This window comes from Gambusia affinis, linkage group LG13, assembly GCF_019740435.1.
Source record: "Gambusia affinis linkage group LG13, SWU_Gaff_1.0, whole genome shotgun sequence".
Classification (NCBI taxonomy): Eukaryota; Metazoa; Chordata; class Actinopteri; order Cyprinodontiformes; family Poeciliidae; genus Gambusia; species Gambusia affinis.
The window spans coordinates 20,283,608-20,309,119 of record NC_057880.1 but is presented as its reverse complement, the minus strand read 5'-3'; the positions used below and the strand labels follow the sequence as shown (position 1 = coordinate 20,309,119).

General features: G+C 39.7%; 1 protein-coding gene across 4 annotated transcripts in view; it reads left to right on the top strand.

Moving 5' to 3' along the window:
• Nucleotides 1–25,512, top strand: part of arid4b (AT-rich interaction domain 4B) — a 50,721-nt gene that overhangs the window by 19,389 nt on the left and 5,820 nt on the right. For 2 of the 4 annotated variants that reach the window (XM_044135879.1, XM_044135880.1), the window contains exons 4-19: nt 3,223–3,288; nt 3,604–3,694; nt 4,847–4,926; nt 5,209–5,300; nt 9,013–9,154; nt 10,174–10,253; nt 13,969–14,045; nt 14,610–14,912; nt 14,995–15,089; nt 15,182–15,279; nt 15,919–16,117; nt 16,210–16,418; nt 20,476–20,658; nt 21,603–21,687; nt 21,785–21,980; nt 23,463–24,662. In XM_044135879.1, the coding sequence (XP_043991814.1) occupies nt 3,223–3,288; nt 3,604–3,694; nt 4,847–4,926; nt 5,209–5,300; nt 9,013–9,154; nt 10,174–10,253; nt 13,969–14,045; nt 14,610–14,912; nt 14,995–15,089; nt 15,182–15,279; nt 15,919–16,117; nt 16,210–16,418; nt 20,476–20,658; nt 21,603–21,687; nt 21,785–21,980; nt 23,463–24,662 (3,196 nt within the window). The remainder of the gene's footprint in view (nt 1–3,222; nt 3,289–3,603; nt 3,695–4,846; nt 4,927–5,208; nt 5,301–9,012; nt 9,155–10,173; nt 10,254–13,968; nt 14,046–14,609; nt 14,913–14,994; nt 15,090–15,181; nt 15,280–15,918; nt 16,118–16,209; nt 16,419–20,475; nt 20,659–21,602; nt 21,688–21,784; nt 21,981–23,462; nt 24,663–25,512) is intronic. The other 2 variants (XM_044135881.1, XM_044135882.1) reach the window with 2 other exon arrangements.

Sequence of the window (25,512 nt, the reverse complement as noted above, 5' to 3'; positions counted from 1 at the left end):
TTGTTGTCAACACTGTCATTTGCTTTTAATCTTTCCTGCCTTCAGGCTACATTTTACTTTTCTTTCATTTTTTTTTTTATTGTATCCTGCCTGTTACCTGAAGTGAGCAGTGGCATGTCTAGATTTTATTTCTGTTTCTTTTTTTTTTTTTCACGAACTGTAGAAGTACATTGACTAGCAATTTTATTTCAATGCACTGCAGTCTTAGATTACAATGAACAATGGGCCAAAACTATTTATTTCCCAAACAAAAAACACATTAATCTCTTTAGCATGCAACAATCGTGCAGTAAATTTGTGTGTTACAGTGACATAGGACCAGGTCTAATTTTTTTTGTCACACATTTAGCCTTTTTAGCTTAAAACTTAGCTCATGCAACTCTATTTTTAGAGACGTTATACTATTACACTATTCAACTTAATGTCAAAATTGTGGAACCAGTATAGACTACAAATTGCAAACAACTGTTTAATTATGCCCTTTTCTATTTTTATGAAGTAGAGATGGAAATTAGCCACTTGGCTGTTTACATGTAATTGTTAATCTATATATAATATCCTGGTTTTAGAGAATAGATTTGAAACAATCAACATTTATAATATAAATGAAATTATATTGTAGCATTTCTGTCATCTACTGCCAGAATGTGGACAAAATGCTAATCTGTGTACGATCCAATATGAACACACTGATTGGCGGCTCTGGTGGGAGTGGCATATTCAACTTTTTTGTGTTGACCCTTTCTTATATGTCTAACCATCGAGTAAAAATTATTTCAAGATTATTTCGGCCTTTGAGTGCTGCACCAAAAATTCATATGAGCTTGAACCATCAATATGTGTGCAAAGGGAAAATAAAGCTTCCTGATCTTGAGCCTGGCCTGACCAGATACTCTTTAAAAACTATAAATTATAACAATCAGAAAATTATAGTGACTTCTCAGAATGTTTATTATAGCATAAAAATGCAATTCCCGTAGAAATATTGCTGGGACTGGGAACTCGATGTCTGTTAATTTCATTGAGGAAAAGAATTAAATGAGGGCATTAATATATGTATTAAACCTGTATGTTGTGCTATATGAGTCTCTCCTCCGTGTGATGATTCATCCAGACAAAATCAGTGTCTGCTTCTTAAAAAAATGACCAAGTCATTAATATTGATATAGACTGCCTGTTGCATCAAATTACAGGAAACAAAATAAAATCATGTAAGTCAGGAAACAAGAAAAACAACTGGAGTAAGTTTGGGCTGTGATAAAAGTGAGGCAGGGATAAATGTTTTTCATGTGATATACTTTCTGAACTAATGCTATGTTTTTATGGGGTTTAAGTGGTTGTTCAGCTCTCTCTGCATCAACCATCATACTGTTAGGTTTGTCAGTGTGGTGAGGTGTTATTGATGTTGTCTAGCTGCGGTTTTGGACCACAGCTAGACAACATCTCTTTTTAAAGGCAACTTCTCTTTGCCTTTAGAATGAAAAGCATCCCGCGGCTCCATGTTAAAAAAGAAATTTCTTTATATTTGCTGGGCTAAAATGTAATTTTCTTGGATCTACTCCCTCAGTAAGCTTTTATTTTATTTCTTTCCTGTCTTATTTTTTCTTGACTTTAGAATTTAGTGCATATTTCTTTGCCTTGATTCTGCCTTTACAGTAAAATTTTGAATGCTTTTTTTTTGTGCTGCTGGTTTATTTGAAACTGACTCCATGTCATTGCGTGAAGCTGTTACCTGCTTGAGTTTTCTCTGATGGCGGCTATTTGTAACATTTTGTTAACTCCCTCATGTGTGCCATTGATTCTAAATTGAGTCGGATTTTTATAAAAGCTAATCTAATTGGACCATCAAAATAATTTTGTCATTTTATGTGCACATTCTCAGACAAATGAATTTTTAATATATTCCTGGAAAATCACATGTACAGGCGAGGAAAAAAATGCAAATCCTTTGTTTCTGGCTACTGTTAACACATTCAAGGCATATAAAATAAGTCACTGTAAACATAGGGCTTTGTAATAGTTAAACTTTTTCATATTTAGCTATGTTGCAATCACAGTTAGGGCTGGACATCAAATTTATATTTAGCTATGTTGCAATCACAGTTAGGGCTGGACATCAAATTTCATTGCAATATTTTTGAGGTTTATTGTGATTAGAGTAGAAATGATGACAAAAACTATTTTTTAGTTCATGATTCATAGTGCCACAAACATAAATATTCTTCTTGAAAAACATGAAAAAAAGTGTGATTCGTATGACTTTATATCACCAAACTTCACAAAGTAACTGGATTTAATCACACTTGAGATTGTAAAAATAACATTTTTATTTAGTTTTTAATTTAACACCGATAATTGAAAACTTATCAAAACAATAAGTCAAAATTCTTTTTCTAAGTAATTTTTCACAATATATCCTGACGGATACAAAAAATGAACCTCCCTAATCACTATTATAAAATTTTTTAAACACAAATCTGAAACTGTGACTTGCATCTAAGTTTACCAAAGTTTTACTGAGATCACAGTAAATAAAATTCAGTCCAATTATTTACCTTTAAAAGTCACCTAGTTAGTAAGTATAACACCACTGAAATAACATCAGGAATAACCCGAGATACACCATCCCCTCTGGAAACCATGGTGGTGGCAGTATAATACTGTGGGGATACTTTTAGGGAGTAGGGTTAAAGTTGATTTAAATGATTATGGGGGATATTTAGATCAATTCAAATCTTTCAGAAGCTGCAAAAGTTATGAGACAGGGCAGAGCTTAAGTATCCAGCAGGATAACGGCCGTAAACAAACAGCCAGAGCAACAACTGAAGGGGTAAATCAAAGCTTATTTATTCATTAGAGAGGCTCTCGTCTTGTTGGTCCATCACGTAAAATCCCAATAAAACACATTAAAGTTTGTGCTTCCAACATGACAAAAGGTGTGTGAATATTTTAGCAAGTCAGTGTAGCTGGTCTTTTCTTTTCTGCCACACAGCGACTTTCTAGCTCACTTAGAGAGTGGTATTACCACTGTGGCTCATTTAGGGCAGCAGACAGACCTAAGGAGGGAGGAATGGGTTTAGGAGGGGAGGGATTCTGGTCAGTGTTCCCCTAATATCCCCCCTCACAAAGGGGACGTCTACACTTCATTCACAGATTGTAAAATAACCTGGCTAGGTAATTATTCTCATTACTAATTCTCTTTTTGCCTCCTGCCTCCCCCAGGTGACCTTTAAGCCTGATCTGTCTACAGCTGAGGTCCATGATGAAAACATCAAAGGACCTCTGAAGGTGAAGCTTGAAATATGAGCAAAACTACTGCATTGTGTACCTTTTTTATTTTATTTTTCGGCTTCATTGTTTATTATTAAGCCCATTTTATCGAATCTACTAAGTAGATTTACTCCTTAATTTTTTCCTAAACACCCCCCTTTTGAAAATCCACAGACTGAATATTAGCATTTTAATTTGATCTCAGTCACTTTAGTTTCTATTGCTTTCTGTGTGATTGTCTCACTATGTACAAATAACATGTCATTAGATTTATGATCAGATAATAATTATGATTTGCAACATGGTAATAACAGCTGTGTTTCTGTGGAACAGGTGGGTGCTGTTGTTGAAGTGAAGAATCAGGACGGCGTTTACCAAGAGGCCACCATTAATAAGCTGACTGATGCCAGTATTTATACAGTTGGTAAGTCAAAGAGGAACCACTCTCAACCTGCAAATCTGTGCCAACTAACGTGACAAAGAAATATTTGTTATATAGGCTCAAAGTACCAACAAGTTTCCAGTTGAAAAGTGTGGAAAAGTATCAGCTTTCGTGTTTATAATTTTCCAGGCCTGGTTAAATGTGAAGAAAGGCAAATTGTTTTTAGCACATCTCAGTTTGAGTTTAACATCTGTCGTCACTATTTTGGTGTGTGAGTTTCAGATAGAAACTCTGCAAAGATAGCTTTTTTTGCCCACTACAACCTTTCAATAAACTGAAGCCGTTTTTTTTCTATCTGGGCATTTTTACAGTGGCTATAAAAAGTATTCACACCCTGGGGTGTTTTGTCCTTTCTGTCATAATCAGCAAAATTTGGATTTTTTTTGGCTAATGGAGGAAGTGAATATTTATTTAATCACATAATTTATGTTAAATACTTCTATTCAATTCTATTTTGTAGAAGTCAGTTTATATTTCACTATTTTCATGATTTTTTTTTTTTTAACTAATTGTCTTTATTGATTTGTTCAAGCAATTATAAAGGGATGAATACTTTTTATGGAAACTGTAGGGGGATTCAATGTTGAAACATTGAATAATTATTTTTTATTATTGTAATAAGTGGTATATTACTTTAAGTGTGCTCATATATGGTATCATTAAGAAAATAGTCAAAAGAATATGTCAGCCACAAATGTTCCCAAAAATAAAGTATCTACTCACCCAGAATGTTTTAGAAAAGCTGTAAACTGCAAGTTTATTCCAGTTTATTCTGCTCCCTTTATTGAAAATCTATACCTGTGAGTACAGAGTTGCAGTGTGTTTCTACTGCTGCTTTGATCAGATGTTTCGCAGCTTCTTGTTGTCACTGAAATGCACCCAGAGGGATTTCGCTGTAGTGAAAACATCCTCAACCCAGATTAATAATTTTCATTCACTGACTCTCATGTGTGTAGCCTCCTCAAATGTTTCCTCTTCGTGACGTCAGCGGTGCTTTTGAGGAATTGATGAGCCTCTCCAGGAGCTAAGAGCGGACTTGTTTTCATTATGCAGACATCGGGAATATATTTGTGTCTACTCGTGTTGATGGAGTTCTGCTCTTCTTACAGCAGCCTAATGATTTTGTTTTTGCAGTTTTTGACGACGGTGACGAGAAGACTCTGCGGCGTTCTTCTCTCTGCCTGAAAGGAGCGCGTCACTTTGCAGAAAGCGAGGCGAGTAGCGTGCTGGCCTTGAGTTTAATCGCTGCCTCATTTTCTTGCTTCATTGAGAAATCTTGGCAAATGAAGCCATGAATGTTCTCTTTTTCACATTTTAACTAAAGATTATTGCTTAAAGATAACATTTTTTTTATCTTCATTGCTGAATAAATCCATTTCTAAGTTCTTGCAGTTCTTTAAAAAAGATTTCACATCATGTCAGTGAACGCTTTGTTTAGATTCTAATTGGTTGAAAATGCAGCTGAGGCCCTTTGTTGTGCTTCGTTTCGTCTGCAGACACTCGACAGACTCCCTCTCACCAACCCTGAGCACTTTGGCACACCGGTCATTGGCAAGAAGGGGAACCGTGGCCGGCGATCAAATCCTATGTGAGTATTGTCCTCAATCTCTGGCTTATGTGTGACTGCTACAGTGCCATGAAAAGGTGAACAAAATAATTACTGTGAGGACAAGGGAAAATGATAAATCGTTTATTTTTTTAAATTTTCCAAATGCAAATCTAAGAAGTGTTGCATTCATTTGTATTCAGGCCAGCAGGTCAGCACCTTTAAAGAGTGAAATTCTCACCTGTTAGCTGAAGTTCAGTCAGGTTGTGTTTGTTAACATTAGTTATCAAGTTTTGTGAGTGATTCTAACTGGACTTTGAGCCATTCTTATACATATTGTATATTGATCATAAACCTAAATTATGGATACATCTGGACCCTACATAGCTTTGATTAAATGGATTTTCTCATGGCTTTTCCCCAACAGTTGCTTTCTTCTTTTCCATAAATGACATATTTGTTGATGGTCGCACATCTGACATAGAATCAGATGTGTGTTGCTTGGACCATGCGTCTCCTCCACTAACAGACACACCTGTTGTACCTTTGTTGATGGCATATGAAATGAAAGATTTGATCTCATCTCTTTATACAAAGTTTCTGTGGCTTGACAATGAGAGAAGAACCAGCTCTCTGACTCCCGATGCTTCATCATGAAGGCTTATGAATGTTTGCGTAATTTGGTTGAAGGCTGCATTTTTTTCTTCTCATTTCTTTTTTTCTCTTCCTTTCCTTTCCCCTATACTTTTGTTTTTATTTTATTTTACTTTCTCTAGAATTGAACCACTCATGTCTTTTAGTTGTTTCTGATTTAATCTTTTTTAGGTAGTGTTATAAAGTGTAACTGTGACATTGAGGTGAGCAGCTGACCAGCATCTCAAAAGCTCAAATAACACCTGAACTAACCCTTGCCCTAATGCCAGAGGAGGTAAAAATGTGGCTACATGGATGCAGAGAGAGAAGGAGGAAGTTCAAACTGTCTCTTCCATCTATCATTACGGGCATGGATCAAATCCTGACTTCATCGTCTCTCTGCCCAACTTTCTAACCATACAGCCAGACAGATGTAAAGAGAAGCGTCAGAAGCCAGTGAGGTGGATTAACGGGGCTTGCCAGCAACTGATGGAGTCAGCCAGGACATATTACTAAAGAGTATAGTCACCACTGCCCAGCTATTGAGCTGTCACCATGTCATGGCATGCTAGCAGTGTGAAAAATCCAAAATTTACAAAACAAAAATTTACCAAACCAAATGAAATCTATAATAAAGGAAAAGCTACACATTAGATGAGGAGAAAAGTAGACCTCCGAAAATAATCAAATCACAGGGCAGACAGCAACGCTATCTTCAATCAGAGGCTTCTTCAGATCAGTTGCAAGACTGACTGCTACCAGCGTCACCATCCACAACAACTGTTTGAAGATACTTAAATGATGCGAGCTATGACAACGTTTAATTTCCCTCTGGCATAAATAAATAATCTTTGAACTGAATTGAATTGAACTCAGATATTCTTGTAGTTTGTTTTTTTTTTGCTATAAAAATCCCCTCGGACCTCCTGGGAAATAGCACAGTTTTCATTTGGGAATAGGGACTGCTCAGGGTTTATTTGGGTTATAATTGTGTTTCATCCCTTATAAAGAGAAGACTTTGCTACATAATCTTATTCTCCTTTATAATTGCACCCACAGAAAAGTCAATATTGGCCTAAACACTGATGCACTATTGATCCGCAATGGACCCAGCTACACATTAGCACCTTGGGGTTGTTATCCCTCTGCGCAATAAAGTTTTATATCAGGAATTACAAAGGTTGACTTCACTGTATAGGCTGAAATGATTGGAAGCAAAAACAGTCGCATCATCGACGGCTGCGCTGCAGCAAGTGCTGAAGGATTCCTTTAAATCACTTCCTGCAGCAACTGTCGGTTGATTTTGAATTCTGTTTCCTAAATGAATGGTAGTCTCTCTTTCATTAAGTCGTTAAAGTGCTTTGTTTATGACTTTGAGTCCCAGCTTGTTGATGTTGTTGTTGTAGCTGCAGCAGCCTGACTGTGATTTACTGAGCTCTCGTCGTGCCAGACGCTGTGTTTATATGTACACAGAGCTGCACACAGAGCCGGCCTAGTGAGGCATAAAAAGAGGACAGAGGATCTGTTTGCCTGCTGGTCCTGCTTGCATGATCACTCAGAGATGTGTCTGTCTGTCTGCTGGCTGCAGGACAGAAAATCAGGAAGAAGCGTCAGAGCGTCAACACGCTGATCCTAATGAGTGGGCTCATCAGTAGAGTCTTGTGTTTCACTCTGCGCCGCAGTGATAAGAGCACAAAATATGGAGCCGGTTTGTTGTACTTGAGTCTGTTCATGTTTTATTGCTGAAGATGTCGCTAAATAAGGAGATGGTTGGTTTGGGGGAAATTAGCCTCTTCGCTTTTATTGAAAGAGACTGGCACAAGTTGCTCGTTTTCGCTGTTTTATTGATTATTGTTGTGCTGCTTGGGTTTTATTTTGCAGATCATGGTTACTGATGCATGCTTAGCAACAATATTGGTGTCGCTTGATCTTTTCTTTTCCCTTTTTCTCGCTTTATAGCTTCAAACTTTATTGTGTTTCACTGGGATTTTACGTGACGGACAAACACAAAGCAGGGCAATGTTGTAAAGCAGAAGGAAAATAATACATTTTCTCAAAATGTAAAAAGAAATCTGACCAACCCCCTTACTCTGATAACCTTTAATAAAATCCATTGCCTCATTTGTAAATAAAGTCCACCTTTGAGTAATTTGATCTTGGCATTGCTACAACAGTTTGCTGGAGAACATTAGTGAACAAACAACATCATAAAGACAAATGAACAAAGCCAGACAGATAAGTTTAAAGCACAGTTTAGTTATGAAACTGTATTCCAAGCTCTAAGTGTGTTCTAGAACTACAAATCAAAAGAGTCTGGTGACTATGCAGATGTATCAAAACATGGCTGTCTACCTAAGCTGACAGGAAGAACACGAAGAGTATTAATCACAGAAACAGCCAAGAGGTTTGTGGTAGCATGCTACCACCACCAATGGCAGTTTTCTAAAAGCTGCTAAATTCAGTGGTGGAAGCAACTTCCAGCAGAGCAACGACACTAAGCATAAAAGCAGCTAAAGTAGGAAGCTTTATGTGCTCTAGAATGGTCTAATCAAACTCCAGGCCTTAATGTAAGTGGGAATCTTTAGCAACACTAGAAAACTGTAGATCACTGATGCTGTCTATCCAGTCTGACTGAGATTGGGTGATTTTGCAACATAGGATGGGCAAAACTTTCTGGTGGAGACTTTCACAGAAAGCTCCAATTGTAGCTAAAGGTGGTTCTACCAAATGTTGACTCAGAAACACCATTTCCTTTACAAATTTCTTGGATTTTGTATTGTGAAACTTCTTCACACTTTGTGTATGTCATGTCACGTAAAAATCCTATATAATACGTTGATATTTGCTGTTGTAATTTGTCAAAATATGAAAATATCTAGTTGTTATGAGTTTCTTTGCAATGCCTTGTAAATGTACCATTCTGTCTACACTAGATGTGAATAATTGGTTTGTTTATAGACTGAAACATGTTCCCTGGAATCCTAGTTTGTCCAAACGTTTAAGCTTTGTAGAATCAGATCTCAAATCTTCAGCTCAAATCTTTACATGCATTCTCCTCCTCCCTCCGTCTTCTTGGCATAAAGTCTTTTTGAGCAAATTGTCCTTTTTTTCCCTCCCCCAGTCAAGAGGAGGAGTTGTCCTCCTCCTCTAGTGAGGAAGAGGAGAGTGACCAGCGGCAGAATGAAGATCTGTTTGGCAAAGTGGTCTGCGTGGAGGGGGTTGCCGCCAGCGACAAAAAGAAGAGCACGTGGTATCCCGCTCTGGTGAGTTCATGCCTTTCTCCCCCAGCTGCTCCATGCCGCAGCAGAGCCGGAGAGCGCTGCTGCTGATCTAACAGAATAACCACAGTGCTGTGCCATTTCATCAAAATGCTTGCTTACGTAACAGCAGGACTCAGCAGGATTATGTGATTGCTTTGGAGTGCAGCTGCTTTGAATTGCCGTAACATGCATGTTTTGGGCGATGAAGGAAGGAGCTAATTTCCTCGAATAGGAGTGATATTTTCCTTGATTTTCTCTAGGAATTAGATCTTAGATCTTGCACTGAGCAGCAGTCTCACGTCTCAGATCCATTTATAAACTCTGTCTGTGTCAGTGACTGCTCTTTCTTGTTTTGTATAAGTGCTAGCAGTAGAGGTGAGAGAATGGCAGAGGGTGGGGAACACTGTCCTTTTAACTCTTCTCAGCTCTGCCCCTCCTCCTGGATTTGTTGTTCTTGGCTTGTTGTGGCTGAGCTCCATGCTGCCTCCTTGTGACCGAATAGGGGAGAACATTACACAGCAGCTTGTTTACACTGTTACCTTATGGCAGAGCGATGCTGCCAGATGTGTCATGCAGCAGATGATCCGTAGCTACAACAAAAGGGTTTGTTTCACCCCGACTCGTACGGTAAAAGGAGGAAAGGTCATGTGTGCATATGTGAGCAGAGTGTTTACCTTTGCAAAGCAACATGTGAGTCTGTACTTAGGTCAGAGTGTTCACCCTGCAACCATGTTTGTGCTGCAGAGTCCAGGAGGAAGTGGGCAGAGAGCGATCATGTTAGCAGGGCTGCCTTCTGTCATCGTTTTGCTTTTCAGCTCCTTCCAGCAGCAACACATGCTGCCATAAGCAGCTTACTCCTACAACTACAACAATCATCTCCCTTTCCTGTATATTTTTACGTTCACAAAGGACATAATTCTACATGCCATCTTGCAGAAACCTATTTGAACTCCATAAACACCTCAGCTCCGTCTCCTGTATGCGTCTGATTTCCTTTTTCTCTTGTTTCTTTGCATCACAAGGTCATTTCCCCGGACTGCCATGAAGACATGACCGTGAAGAAGGACAACATCTTTGTCCGATCTTTTAAGGATGGAAAATTGTGAGACATTTTTCAATAGGCATTACACTTCTTCTGCTGTTTGTGACTCTGTGCTGCTCCTTTCTGACTTTTGTTAACATTGAAACGAGCTAAACTTAGCAGAAGTATTCAGTATTGTCAGAAAGTATTCACACTCCTTAAACTTCAATGTTTAATTGTTGTTGTTTTTTTGCTATGAAAGAAAAGCACAAATTAATTGTGAAATGGGAAGAAAAATGATACGAGATGGTTTTCATCATTTATCAAAATAAAAATCTGAAAAAGAGAGCTGAGTCAAAACTTTACATACGGTACTTGCCTTCTGCTGCAGTTACAGCTCTAAGTCTGCTGGATTTTGTACATCTAGAGATTTATATCTTACCTTCTTTACAAAACGACTCAAGCTCAGTCAGATTGGATGGAGAGCGTCTCTAAACAATAGATTTAAAAATTTTAAATTGGCCAACGGCAGCGTTGAAATTTATGTAGGGTTTCTGAATACAGATGCAGGCCACACTTTTCAGATTTTACTCATTAAAAAATGAGAACTATTCTCTCTTTTCCTTTCACTCCATAATGAATCTTTCCTTTGTGCTCTCTTATCACATAAAATCTGAATAAAACTTCTTGAAGGTTTTAGTAGTAACATAATAAAGGGTAAAACATTTTAAGGGCTATGGTTAATTTTTTTTCATTTTGCTAGGTCACTCTTCCAGTTTATTACGCCAAAAAAGAAAAACTTATTTTTAGGTGTGCTCAACTGTATCTCAAGAACTACAAAATGATTGTCATTTATACTTAAATTTCAAACTAGTTAATTTGTTATTTCCTGTAAATCTGCCAGAAGCAAGCCTTTAAAACAAAAAGAAAAAGGTTTTAAACTTTGATTAAAAGAGAGGTTTGAGAAATTCTTTCACTATCAAGATATAATATTTGCAGTTTTATGTTAATTGTGTGTATTTGATCAAAAATTCATACAATTTGACAAGCAGTGCATTTCTTAGATCATTTCGGGCATTCCTTACTTTGATTAAATTTTCTATGATTACAGCTACTAACAGCAGTGTACTTTATTGGGGCTCTGTGAGATAGACCAATGCAAAGGCTATAATTTGGGAGTAGAAGAAAAATGATGCATGGTTTTTACAAATAAAAATCTGATTATTTTAGACTTTCCTGGAGCGTCCTGCTGCAGCCAAGCTCCCACTCTGTCTCTATTACAGAAATGTATTACCTCAGGATGATTATATCACTACAATGTTTTTGAGAAGATTTAATTTCTGAGTCTGGACAAGTGTAGAAAAAGTAAAAGGCTCTGGGGAAAACATAGAGTTTTCAGACTCAAATTAGTAAATGAGGTGCTATGTTTATTGCTTTGATGGCCTAGATTGTAATGTTCTACTTATCCAATCGCTGTGAGTTACTGCTGAGGCGACATATTGCAGCTTCCCTGCAGCCTACATTCAGTCTGGATCCACACAGTCACGTATTGTGTCTAGTAAAGATAGAGAGAAGTTGTGTCATGTGTCTGCACTCAGCCAAAGGTTTATGTTTATGTGGCTACAGACTAATCCCAGCATTCAGTGAGTGTTTTAACAGGACAACCTTTATGCATTCTTTAATAGATATCCTGCTAGAGTCATCAGTGTGACCCTTAATCTGCATTTTCAGCACAGGAAGTCTTATCAGACTAGTAGTTTGTTGAAGGCTGAAGGTGATGAGAGCGATACGATGAGGAATGATAAATGAGGCAAGAGCTGGGAGTCAGAAACTTCTCCAAGCAAACCAACACATCATAATTAAACATGTTGTATCAGTTTTACTCTCCGATTTCACTTGTTTAAGTCATCACTGTGTATTTCGAGTGACTGTCAGAGTAAAAAGAAGGATAAATCTATATTACTGCTAATGAGATTTTCAGTTTTATAGCCCTGCGGGCCTCCAGCTGAAATGTTGCTGAAATAACATAGATCAAATCCTTACATCATTGTTACTCATGTGTGAAATGCATATGATTTACAACTTTATTTCCGTGTTCTCTGCAGAGAAAATTTACTTAAAATTCAACTGTAAACGTTCACCACAAGTATCTAATTTGAACTGATAATAGATCAAAAGCTGCTCTGGTTTAGCCTGGATGAGAGACAGCTGGTGCAGAGACTGACAGTGCCTGTGGGGGGATTGCTGCTGACTTATCCATTGATTTTTCATCTCTGACGTTGACATTTGTGGTCCAGGGCTAAATGTCTCTTCAGTAGTAGTTTGCCTTGACATGTGGCACTGTATCTGTTGTTAAACGGGTTTGGGTAAAAGTCAGACATGACCAAGAGTCCATCTTGGTTTGGATCAGTTATAGAAGCACATAACTTCTATAGCATCTACTAATTCACTGAAAACAGAGTTTGAAGAGTTTGGATTGACCTGAAACCCATCAAGAATTACATATGTAACATTTTATGCTGAATTTCTCTTTTGCTCTCTGAAACTGAAACCCTAACCCTCCAAACATCATTCGCTTACGTTCCTGTTGTTAGCTTAGCCACATGATTAAGTTATTAATACTGGTTATAATAGGTGCTTACTACTCATATTATTAGTCCAAAAAACCTAGACTTATTTTCACCATACAGTGCCTCGCAAAAGTATTCACACCCCTTTAACTTATCCATATTTGCCACATTGTAACCACAACCTTTAATGTGTCCTATAAGCCTTTCATCCATCCACGTATCATGTAGGCAGCTTTGATGCTGACTACATGCCAACAAGTTGACATGTATAATACCCTACCATTATAAATGGAAACGTATATAAAGTTTGCTGAACTGGAACTTTAACTACAAATGCTTTTCACTCCAGGTGGGTTTGATGGGAATCGATGAATGAATACATGGAAAAGCACCTCATGCACAGTGTTGAGTACGGTGGAGGAAATGTGATGCTGCAGGCTTGTTTCTCTTCCAAAAGTCCCGCAAATCTTTCTGGAGTGCATAACATTATGAGCTCTTTGAAGTAGAAACCTGGTTATCTCACTTATAATTGATAGCTAATGGAGCTTTTCAAACAGATAATGGTCCAATGCTAATGGCTGAACAAACAGAAATGACTCCAGATCTGAAATCCTCTCAAAAAACTATTGAGAGAGACTAAGAACAAGGGATCCTATCAGAGTGAAGGATCCAACTTGATTAAGCTTCCATGTATTTATCACCATTAATAGGTTTTTAAAATTTTACAAATAAAATCTGAAAAGTGTGGCATTATTTGTATTCAGCCTCTCAGAGTAAAGTTGTATGTTTTTTGTAGTGTGTATTTATTTCTATGACAAAAATAAATTGCACTTAATTAATCAAATTCAGAAATACTTTGTTGATCCCAAAGGGAAATTAAATGTTGTTGTAACTCACATTAATTCAAATTCTGCAAAGTTATTGTAGATGTTAATGGCTGTTAGCAGAAAAGTTTGTTTGAAAAAGCTTTACTGTATTGTCAAAATTCTTATATTGCCCTGCTCTTGGTTACATGAAAGCATCAATAAATATCAATAAATTAAAGCCTATGAGTAAATGCAGCTACTGTGTGGCTTGGTGATAAAAATCACACTTTTTGTTGCAACTGGTGTAGAGATGTTGGAAAACGAGGCTGTAAAACTAACGTTTCCCTCCTTTATTTACTTCCTACACTCTTCATAGTGCGTTTTAATGCATATTTAAATTATTCTCACCTTGTTTTGCAGCTACATGGTGCTCCGGAAGGACGTCAACGAGATAAACAGCGAGATTCCTCCAAAAGCCGAGGCGGGACTCAAAGCAGGTAACGCTCTAAGAAAGGGATCTGACTGAACTGGCATGGCACGTTCCCATTTCCAGACGTCTTGTGGGTTGGCTATGTGTGTTGGCACACTTGGCAGGAAAAAAAATAAACCACTCAGAGTGGGTTTCAGAGAGGCAGAATGAAGAAAGATAAGTTTTTGGTTTTGTTCTGAGAAAAAGCCAGCGATTGAGAGTTCCTGTTTCTGTTGAATCTATTTTTATTTGAAGTCCTCACAAAGCTTCTCCTGCAGTGCCCTCGATTCTCTCACCCCCTTTCTGCTGCGCCACTCTTACTCACTCTCATAATTACAGCCAGGAAACGGCTTTGCATTATCTCAGCTGAGTTATTCACAGGTGGTTGACTCACAACTGTGATGTTTTCAACTATACAAAGCCTGAAATGAGCATCTGCCAGGTAGTGAGGCCCCACCTGTGACACGGCGGCTCCTGCTGCTCCAGGCCGCTGCAGACACTGATACATTTTAATCTTTCAGATTAAAAATGTCTAATTTCAAAGCTGGTGCATGTGTAGGTAGTTTTCATTTTTTGTGTGGGTTTCTGACAGCATTGGATGCGGCTTTGGAGTTCCAGCGGAAACAAGCCGTGCCCGGCTCCTGGAAGACAGAAGTGAAAGAGGAGACCTCCAGCAGCGAGGAGGATGACGAGGATGAGGAAGATGAGCAGGAGGAAGACACCAGCGGGGAGGAGGAGGAGGTTAGCGGCGGCACAGCGAGCCATCGCCGCATCCTACGAGTGGAAGTGATCCTCATCTGCTCTCTTGTTTCCTGTCTGCAGGAGGAGGTGGAGCCGTTCCCAGAAGAGAGGGAGAACTTTCTGCAGCAGCTCTACAAGTTCATGGAGGACAGAGGTGAGAGCAGTGATGAAACCAACATTTACAGGAATCATTGGCATCGCAAAACCTCAACCTGCTGAATGTTTCTCTTCTGTAGGAACCCCCATCAACAAGCGGCCTGTTCTCGGCTACAGGAACCTGAACCTCTTCAAGCTCTACAGGCTGGTTCACAAACTGGGAGGCTTTGACAATGTGAGTGTTTGACTTTCACTCATCACATTTCAGTTCAGCCATGTTTGATTTGTTTCTCTGATTTAAATCTGTGATCGTCTGTCGTTGAACAGATTGAAAGCGGCTCTGTTTGGAAGCAGGTCTACCAGGATCTGGGCATCCCTGTGCTCAACTCGGCCGCTGGCTACAATGTCAAATGCGCTTACCGCAAGTATGTACTAATGCCGAAAACCACACAATATCTAGATAGATAGATACGTACAAAACCCTAAAATAAATTCATCCTAATATCCTACTGCTTTTGTTGGACTCACTTATGCCATATTTATTGGCACACCTAACAGTTTCTATAGAACAAATGTGATTCAAGTGGGTTTTTTTAAACGTTAGTAATAATGTTGCTTTCATAAAATGGATCAGAAAATGTTGATTAGCGATCCACAACTTCCTGTTTTCACAAGAAGTCCCAACCAGGACTTGGGTATAAATCTGACATGACTCTCACTCATCAAAATAGGGAAGACAAGAGAGCATTCCATTTAAGTCAGCCATATTTCTCAAAAGATACAAGAAAATATCTGCTGACTAAATTTTACCCATATTACCCAAATCTGCAACTTTGTCTTGCATTATCTACCATGCAATGACACAAGACATTTAGCCATTTTCAAATTATTCCGCTTTTAGATATTCAGGGTTTTAGAAAACCCTAATTTCTGTCCATTTTCAGTTTTAGTTCTTGTTTCTTCCTCACTTTCACTTTCTTTCTGTCTCTTTTTCATGCTCTTTTTATAAAAAATTTTCTTGCTCTCTTTTCTGATAAATTTATGAGATGTGTTTTATTTTGCAGGTATCTGTATGGATTTGAGGAGTACTGCACCTCCACTGCCATCACGTTCAAGATGGACCTTCCTTTGAAGCAGGGTCCCAAGAGAGAGCTGAAGTCTGAGGAGGAAGCAGGAAGAGCGGCCCCCACTCCCTCCATCTCAGAGGAGCAGAAAACCCAGATGGACGGAGAACTTTGCACTCCACCATCTGTTCTCTGCAAGGTACCTTTTCATCGGGACACTTTGGGTAAAATATATTTTCGCTTTGATGCCAGGTTGGGTTTTAAATAAAACCCTCCCTCCCTCGCACATAGGAAGAAAAAACAGACTTCAGCCAAAACAAATCGGAGTCGGAACCATCCAAAACGGAGGGAAAGGACGCCGATGATGACGACGAAGAAGAAGAAGGAGGAGGAGGCGCTTCGAAGGCGGACGCAGATGAGGGGTCGTCCACATCCCGCCTCGGAGGTGATAACATAAAAACGGAGCAGGATGACGAGCAGGAGAGCAAAGATAATTCCGGGTAAGTTCTCTCATCCACACAGCTTTAAAACAACCGTCCCCATAGTCCAAAGACAACCTCACCCAAAGAATGTTTATAGTTTGTTACCAGGCCTTCCCTTTTGCTTTGTCAAAGCTACAAAGTCTTTTAGCAAATAAGGAAGCAGTGATCCTTCTGACCTTAACGACACTAATACCCACAATCCTCTCTGCCTGTCTAACCAAAGAGCTCTCCTCTCTCTTCTCTAAGTAAGCTCTTGCCCTCTGTGCTATTATTATTTTGGTGGCTTGGTCAAGATCAGCTGGCAGAGGCCTGTTAGAGCGCCTGACTGCTACCTTCCACCTGGCCTTTCACGCTGTGCTCTCTGTGTGTCTCTGTGTTAGACTGCTTAACCGTGGCAAAGCCTCACCCACTCAGTGCACACAACATGGCTGTGCACACCTCCAGATCTCTCTCTGTCTCACTGCCTCTCCTCCCCTGCCTTCTCTCTCTTGGCTTCCGTTCCTCAGCTCTTGTTAAATGTTCCATGTGTATGAATGTCATCACTGAGACATCAACCCTCTCAGCGCTTCAGATGCAGTAACCTATAGCTACACGAGGACCTTGGTGCATAGGCAGATGTGCTGGCTTTGGTTCAACCTCCTGTGTTGATGTGAAAGAAGGCAGATTACTACTTCCTGTCTTTAAAAAGCTCTTAGTGTCTCTCTCTGTGTAGACACAGGTGTGCTGCATAGGTCTGTGGGTACTCTCCGTTTGTTGCATTTTGTCGAGATCGTGGACTGTTTGGTAACTTGCAGGCTGTCAGAATGAGTCTGTGGACAAGCCAGAGGCTGATCTGATCTCTTCTGATTGCATCTCGTCTCTTTGATGTGTGCGCCGTCTAGTCTGGACTGAGGGCTACATTTGAATCCAGTGGCAGATTTCCATTGTGTGTGGCCAGCAGTAATTGTTTTACAAAGAGGTTAAACTGTGCTGTTATTTTGGGGTGGAAATAAGTAATTAGAGAGTAGGGGTGGACGATATGAATCAAAGTTTTGTCACAAGATTTTGTGGTAGAATTCTGATAAAAGTGACGATAAGAATGATTTATGTCTGTGGCTGCTCTTGAAAAACATTCCCGTTTGTAATGCACCTCATTAGGACACCAGTCATCTAAAGTGTGATTTGTATCTCTAAACTGCACAGAGTAACTGCATTTACTCATATTTTCAAATGTATTGATATTTATTGATGCTGTCATTGAACAAACAGTGGGGGGAAAACGTCTAATTAATCTCGGCTTTATAGACAGTTTGGGGTTGTTTTTAAACATCATTCATTGTAATTTATTGTGACAAATTTTTATCATGAGATGAAATTTTTCACACTAAATGACTAACATTACAATAAATGCTCACCCCTACTGGAAAGAAACTGATGATTATAGTATTCACAACATTTGAACTCTTTCACAGGCTGTCAAATTATGACTACAATCTTTATTGGGATTTTAAAATGAATGGTCCTTACAACCATTAATATACCCATTATCCACTACAGTTAACTTGTTTTATTTAAGGGCATCTGAGTAGAACAGGCAGAATACAAATGCATGTCATACATGTCAGATTTTTATTTATTTTTTATTTTTAGGCTTGTTTTGTTAAATATTTGCATTCCTTGTGAGTGTCACAACCAGATAAACAGCAACACAACAGCTGAAGACCCCATTTTATTTTGTTTTTGGTCATAAATCACTTCCTGGTATACAGAATCGCAATTCCAATGCATGTATATATTTTATAAGAACTTAAAACTTAAGAAAAAGTCATGAAACATGAGTCCTTGGGTTGAATTTAAAGGGGTTGCAGGAAGTATACAATGTGGTGATTCCAGTCATACTGACTTGTTTTGTTTTTGTTTTTGAAGAGAACTGCTTTTTTGCATAACTCATGGTTTTTTATTTTTAATATGCAGTGAGTAAAAAAAAATGTTTTCATGTATTTATTTATCAGTGTTGAAAGTACAGCACTTAAAATAGCTGCTGTTTCCTTTGATCATTTGTTTCTGTGCCAACAGAAACCAAACGGCTGTGAGTAGACATGCAAAATCCGATGTTTTCGCTGAGTTTATCCCAGCTTGTTTCCTCTCGGAGTGTTAAAAGACGTCATGTTGGTGGAACCAGAGAACATTGTTGGGAATCTCAGTGCCTCCATCAGTGCTACAGACCTGCTTTAAGTTGCTGCTGAGCTACCCTGCAGAGCTGCGTTTTGCTGACCTAACTTGCTCTTGTGTCCCTTTGCATCTAAAACTCTGACTGCACTGCCAGACTAGCCTCCAGCTTTGTTTCCCACTAGCTCCTTCTTGTGGCTGCTTTATTCCTCACATTGTGTGTTTGTGTGTGAATGAGAATCTCAAGCGCTTCATGTTTGGGTGTAGGGTTAGTTCAAAGTAGTGTTTTTATCCCCTTTCTCATTGAGTTTTGCCATACAAGAATGTTTTACTTGCTGAAACACATACTGTACTGTGCCCTGACCTGGGTTACTATTAATGATGTAGTTGTTTATCCTGCAGCTTGCCTCAGGTTATACTGGACTGGAGTTAAAGCAGGACAAGACAGGAAGTTAATGTTTCTTTATAGATAAAGGCCATGTGTTGTAATGGGACAAGGCAGGCAAGGGTGGAGCATATTAATCAGGCTTCTTTGCAGCAGTCAGTAGGTTGGGTGGATGGATGTGAGGGTGGGTCTTTGTTGTCATAGACATAGAAGAATAGATGCTGCGTTAGCACCCGGATCACACGCCAAAGTCTACGGCATAATGTGAGTGGCATTTTTATTGAGACGCAAAGACTGCACTGGACATTTCTGCTGAATGGGTTTGGGTCGAACGCTGTTCATGTTTGATACTGTGAAGCATCGTCACCACAGGTACTGTGTTATTTACGCAGCTGAAATGCTAAACATCACCAAGAGTGGTAACGCAATGGAAAAAGACTGTAATCAGTTTAATCATTTATTGCATATTCAGTCATAGTTTTGAAATTAAATGTTTTATTATTGTTGTTCTTAGCATAATTGTAGAATTAAGAACACTAGTTACATTAATGAATGAATTTAAACCACTTTTATTTTACTTTTCAGATATCAGTACAGTACTTAATTATTAATGGTTTATAATAATAGTAATTATAATAATAATCAGAATAATTATCACTGTTGTTGTTACTACTAGTATAATTATTATAATATTTCTATAATTACTATTAGATGTAATAAAATAGTCATAAGCTTATTTCTGTTATGATCAAAATACTATGAAAACATACTATGAAAATACTGCAATAAAACACTACAATAAAGTATTGTACAATCAGTGCAATACTTTATTATTAATGGTCAATAATAACAATAATAACTGCTGTTATTATTACTACTGCCATAATAATCACAATAAAATTTCTATTAATATTATTAGTTATAGTAGAATAGTTATACGGTTATTATTATCATAATAGTATGAAAATATGAATATATTAGCAAATTAAACCACTTAATTTTATTTTTAAAATTAAATTTATTAATTTCTATAAATATTAATTAGAATTGTATAATACTAACATTAAGATCATTATTAATATTTTTAGTAATTAAAAATTTTTGTAATTATAAATAACATTTATTTTTAATTTGTTGTTGCAAGACTTAATAGTTTTAATAATAATGACAATATCATAATTATTATTTACTTTTTTAAAAAATTAAAATTAGTAGTATTGACATCTAACAAAAAAGATCAGTGTCTAGCATCCACACATGAAATAAAAAAAGTTTAACTCTGTACAGTTTAATAATTTAATTAAGCTATTTTGTATATAAAATGTTTCATTTATTTACTTTATTTTTAGAAAATCTCCTTTCCAAGCGTACTCACCTTGTTTTTCTAGGAGAATTTGCCACTCACAATATGGCGGATTCACTGGTGCGTCGTTTCTATGGGGCATGGAAGCCAATGTGGCGTCTAGCTCTCCTGCGTCTATGGTTGTGGTGTTCAATGGGGGCAGCCTAGGGTCAGGAAGTGCTGAACTGTTTTTCTTGCAGGGATGACAGCAGTCAGGAGGGGGAGGAAGGGGAGGAGTTTGAGTGTTACCCCCCGGGGATGAAGGTGCAGGTGAGGTATGGGCGAGGCCGCACTCTGAAGACGTACGAGGCCACTGTGAAAGAGGCAGACGTGGAGGGGGGAGAGGTGCTCTACCTGGTGCACTACTGTGGCTGGAACGTCAGGTAAGACAGGACCTGGGGAGAAATCACCTCTGTACACCCTAAAAAATATTAAATAAACAAATTTTATTCATGAACTTGTAAATCAGGTCAGGGGATCACCGCTACATGGGTATCCCTGCAGGAGCAACAGATTTATCCTCCATCCCTCTAGACATTGCTCTGATTCTGGAGAATAGTGCGCCATCTAGTGGCAGAAACGGAACTGAGCATTTTGGGTTGACTCCTGGCTCAGTTTTGACTCAATCCTCTGTCTTTCTATCCCCCAGAAGTCTGTCTTTCTACCAAAAAAAAAAAAACAACTAAAACTACAGACAGGATGATGATCTTGTAGCCAATCAGAGTTCTAGAATTGATCCAATCAGTGGTTTTGGTTGTAAATAATTTTTAATTCCCATGAGCTACTCTTGATCTTTTGAATGGCCAAACAAAGTGCTGCTACACTCACCTCTACCTCTCAACCCTCTCCCCCCTCCCCAGCGGGTTAGGGTAAACGCAGGAGCGTTAGGGCTAACCATGACCCAGAAGTCAACTGGTGCAATCAGCATTTCATCGTCACAGTGTTGTTATGTGGTCCTCCAGCACTCTTTAAGACAGTGGGATGTTCTCTGCATCGTCTCTGTTGTGTGTGATGTCGTAAAACGTTTCATTTTCCACTCACACGACCCCCACACCGATCCCAATAGCTCCCCTTGGTACCTGTGGAAACATAATTTGTGTGGTGGCTGGTGTGTTTCTTTCTTCATCGTAAAGGTTTGTCTTTTTCTACATAATTCCTTTGGATTTTCTCCGTTTGCTGTTGAAGCTTTATTGTGTCACAGCAACATGTCGGTTGGTTGGGCGGGTGTCTGTGTGGTGGCTGCTGTCAGCGTGGATGTTTGGCTCCTTGTCGATGACCTGAATGTTAAAGCTGTCTTGTCTCTTGTACTGATTTTTGTTTTTTTTAGATATGACGAATGGATCAAAGCGGACAAGATCGTGCGCCCGGCAAATAAGAACGTCCCGAAAATAAAGCACCGCAAAAAAATAAAGGTATGACTTACTGTACGGAGGGTGGCCACGGTTTTGGCAAGAACCGGGTTCTGATGTTCGCGGAATAAAACGCTGGCTGTGTTTTGAATCCCGACAGAACAAAGCCGAGAGGGAGCGCGACCGACTGGAGCGTCTCGGTGACAGGGAGGTCCTCGGCCCGAACCGCGTCCCGCGCTCCAAATGCGGCCTGAGTCACGACGTCTTTTCCAAAATGAACGAAAGCGAGGACAAAGGGACTCAGCAGCCTCCTGTCAAGTCGATAGAAATCACATCGATCCTCAACGGATTGCAAGGTAGCAGCACTTGAAATGCAGCTATGCTTAGACGTTTACATGCACTCACCATCGGTAGGAATGTCCTGATGATTTTGGGCTTCTGGCGATTCAAGATATTGTTGCTTTTGTAGCAAAAATGTCCTGGGTTTGAATCCTGGTATGGAGCCTATCTGCAGGCATATGTCCATGTATTCAGGCTTCGTCCCACTGTCCCAAAAATATGAATGTTTGGTTAATGGAACTCTCTGAACGTCCCTTGGAAATAACTTTGCATGCATGTTTTTAATCTCCTGTTCGACCTGTCCTCGGTGTGCCTAATGACCCCTGCAAGGACTAGCCAGATGTTTCTTACCAAGTTGAAGAAAATTCACTTCATTTTCATCCACATCAGTTCTAACATAATTCTGCCTGGAAATTCAGACACTTTTCTTACTATAAAAAGCATAATTTCTGTGCCCTCTGAAATTTAGTTCTTGCATTTTCCCAGTCTGGAAAAAATAAAAATGCACCATCGGATGTGCATTTTACTTCCGCAATAATGGTTTTTCCTTAAAATCTTTGTAACAAAAAAAATAAATAAATAAATGCAGTGTAACTCAGTAACTCTGGTGTTCGAACAGTTCCCACTTTAGCTAAAACCATGGTGGATCCTGGATTCTTCCATATTTTTCTTGCCACTTTTTTTCATCAGAAGGGGTAAATCAGATGGCTGAAACTTGGGACACAGTTGGGTTCTGGAATGGATAAAGCAGGCATTAGTTAAAAACGTAAATTATTTAGAAAGAACCTTATCACAACCCTATTGGAAATGCGCTTAAAGCTTGATTCAATTCAGAATTACCAATACTGCCACAAAGAGCAGTCAGATATCCTGGCAGAATTATGAAGCTGAAATGTGCTATACAAATAAAATTTGATTGATTGATTGATTGATTGATTGATCATAATTGTTGCACAGCATGTGGCCAATGTGCAACTTACCAAGAAACATTTATTATAGTGGTTAGACCTTGTGTTGGGTGAAATAAATTTCCAATTCAAACTTGTTCACCCCATTTTTGTTTTTCAAGTCATTGAATTTTTCTGTAGTTGTATATTTATTTCCACATTGGTAAAATAAATGATTGGAAGCACAAAATAATTTACATTCATGCCTGAACTGATGACTGTATTCTAGCTTTCTGACCATGACTGTTTGTTTTTATTTTTTGAATATGTGCAAAAAGAAATATTCCCATTCTTATCCAGTTATATAATCTTACATTCATTGCATGTATATTCCATACATATAATAACTAACATCATATTTAATAGTTAGCCCATCAATACAGTTTATATTTAATTTTAATTACAGTGGATAAATTATCATTATTTCTTTAAATGTGACCAGCATCAATAACAAAAACAACAATAATTGACTAATATACATTCTATCCAGTAACTGAACTTCTCCTGTCTTCCGACTTATTCCTGAAGATAACAGAATTTTGCATTTTGCAGCTTCCGAGATGTCCACAGATGAGAGCGACTGCGAGGATGAGGAACAGGAGCACGACGAAAAGGATCAACCCAGCAGCAGCGCCAGGCGAGGTCCGACAGAGCCGCCACAAGCATCCGAGCGCTGGGAGAGCGGCGTCCCCTCCGAAGGGTCCAAAGTGTCCTCCGTCTCCGGAAAGAGCCTGGACGCTGCTGGTGCGGAAAGCCCGGACGTTGGGAAGCGCAGAGGCCAGCCGGAGACGGAGAGAGAGGCGAGCACCAGGAAGAGGAAATCTGATGGTGCCGCCGAGAGGAACACGAAGGGTCTATCCAAAGTAAAGACCAGGAACACCAGGAGTGCCGACTGGTTGCCTAGCGGCTCACCTCGAAAGCTGGAGGACAGGGGGACTCTGTCCAGCAGCAGCTCAGAGGACGAGAGCGCAGCGCTGGCCGACATCCCGGCTGAGGAGAACGAGCGAAGCCGCGCCAAAACCAAAGGTTCCCCTTCCAAGAAGTACAACGGCATGAAGGAGAAGAGCAAAGGCGGGAGGCAAGCCGGCTTCTGGGAGATTCCCGAGAAGAGGGCTAAGGCATCTGGGAATGCAGAGGAAAAGGCCCCGGCTGTTCGGCCCAAAGGACAAAAGGACGTGTGGTCCAGCATTCAGGCTCAGTGGCCTAAGAAGACGCTGAAGGAGTTATTCTCCGACTCGGACACAGAGGCAGCCAACTCTCCTCCGCCCCCCGTCCCGTTGTGTTTGGATGAATCTGGGGTGGACCAGGAAGCGGGACCCGAGGACGAAGGCTCAGAGGAGCAGCTGGAGAACGACAAGCTGCAGGAGTTTCCCAGCAGCGGGAGCAACTCTGTGCTCAACACCCCTCCTACAACGCCTGAGTCGCCCTCTGGAGGAGGAAGCGCGGTGGAGGAGACTAGTCAAGCTCCGCTTCCTTCCCCACCGCCATCTCTGCCTCCCGCCTTACCCTCAGAGCCGGTTTCCCACGATCTGCCCCCAGATCCGACTCAGGAGGAAGCAGCGGGGGGGCGCAGCGAGACGGACAGCAGTACGGTGGAGGTGGAGAGTCTGGGTGGAGAGCTGCAGGAGCTCCCGCAGGACGACGGCGCAGGTTCCCCCTCCAAGGTTTACGACGTCAGTTTGTCCTGCAACAGCAGCAGCAGCCTAGAGCTGAGCAGCAGCAGCCAGCAAGGCAGCGAGCAGAAGTCCAAAGGTACAAACGCTGCTAAACTTGTGGTCTCCCACTCCAGGCATCCAGGGACGGAGTCCTGCAACTTCTAGTTTGTTTTCATTCCTGGTAGTCCCATAGAATCGGTTCGATTGGGAACCGGAGTTGCAACATTTGTTATATTGTTAGCTGCGATGTTTTGCTTTCACAGTACAATGTGTCAAAGTAACCAATTCCTTAAAAAAAGCTTTTCCCCCTTACTGCCTGTGGTGGTGCTGCACCAAGAACTACTGTAGGAAACGACACAAAAACCTCTAAGAAGACACGAACGCAACTTCCTTCTTTACAAAATGTTAAAAAAATTATAGTGCCATCAGATTTTTGTCTTTGGTAAAATACCACAAGCCATTTCTCCTGCTAGTCATAGACTTGTGTGTGTGTTTTGGTTGTATTTACCCAGAATGCCCTGCTCTGTAGTCTATTTTCTGCTTTTGGAGCGGTCTCCAGTCTGCTTTCATCGGATATACATTCGAATCTCACCAGACCAGACTTCACTTCAGTTGAACCGAGACCCAGGGTTTTTAATTTGTTTTGGTTAGAGTGCATCCCTACCTACCCAAACAGGCCAAACTTTCTATGCAAACAAACTGAAGTTTGATTAAAGTATAAACATCATTTGCAATGATGGTCCTAACAAAAAATACATTTAATTTTTACTTTTGATAAACAAACACTACTTTTTTTTACTCTTATTTATGTCTTGTAAATAAACATGTGTCCTCCACAGCTTACTTCTGTTGATGCGAGGAGCGGCCATATTGAAACCCGAAGTCCGCCTTAACTCAGGGCAGTCGGAGTTGCTCCCTCTTTCCCAGTGGGAAATCTGGCATTGGAG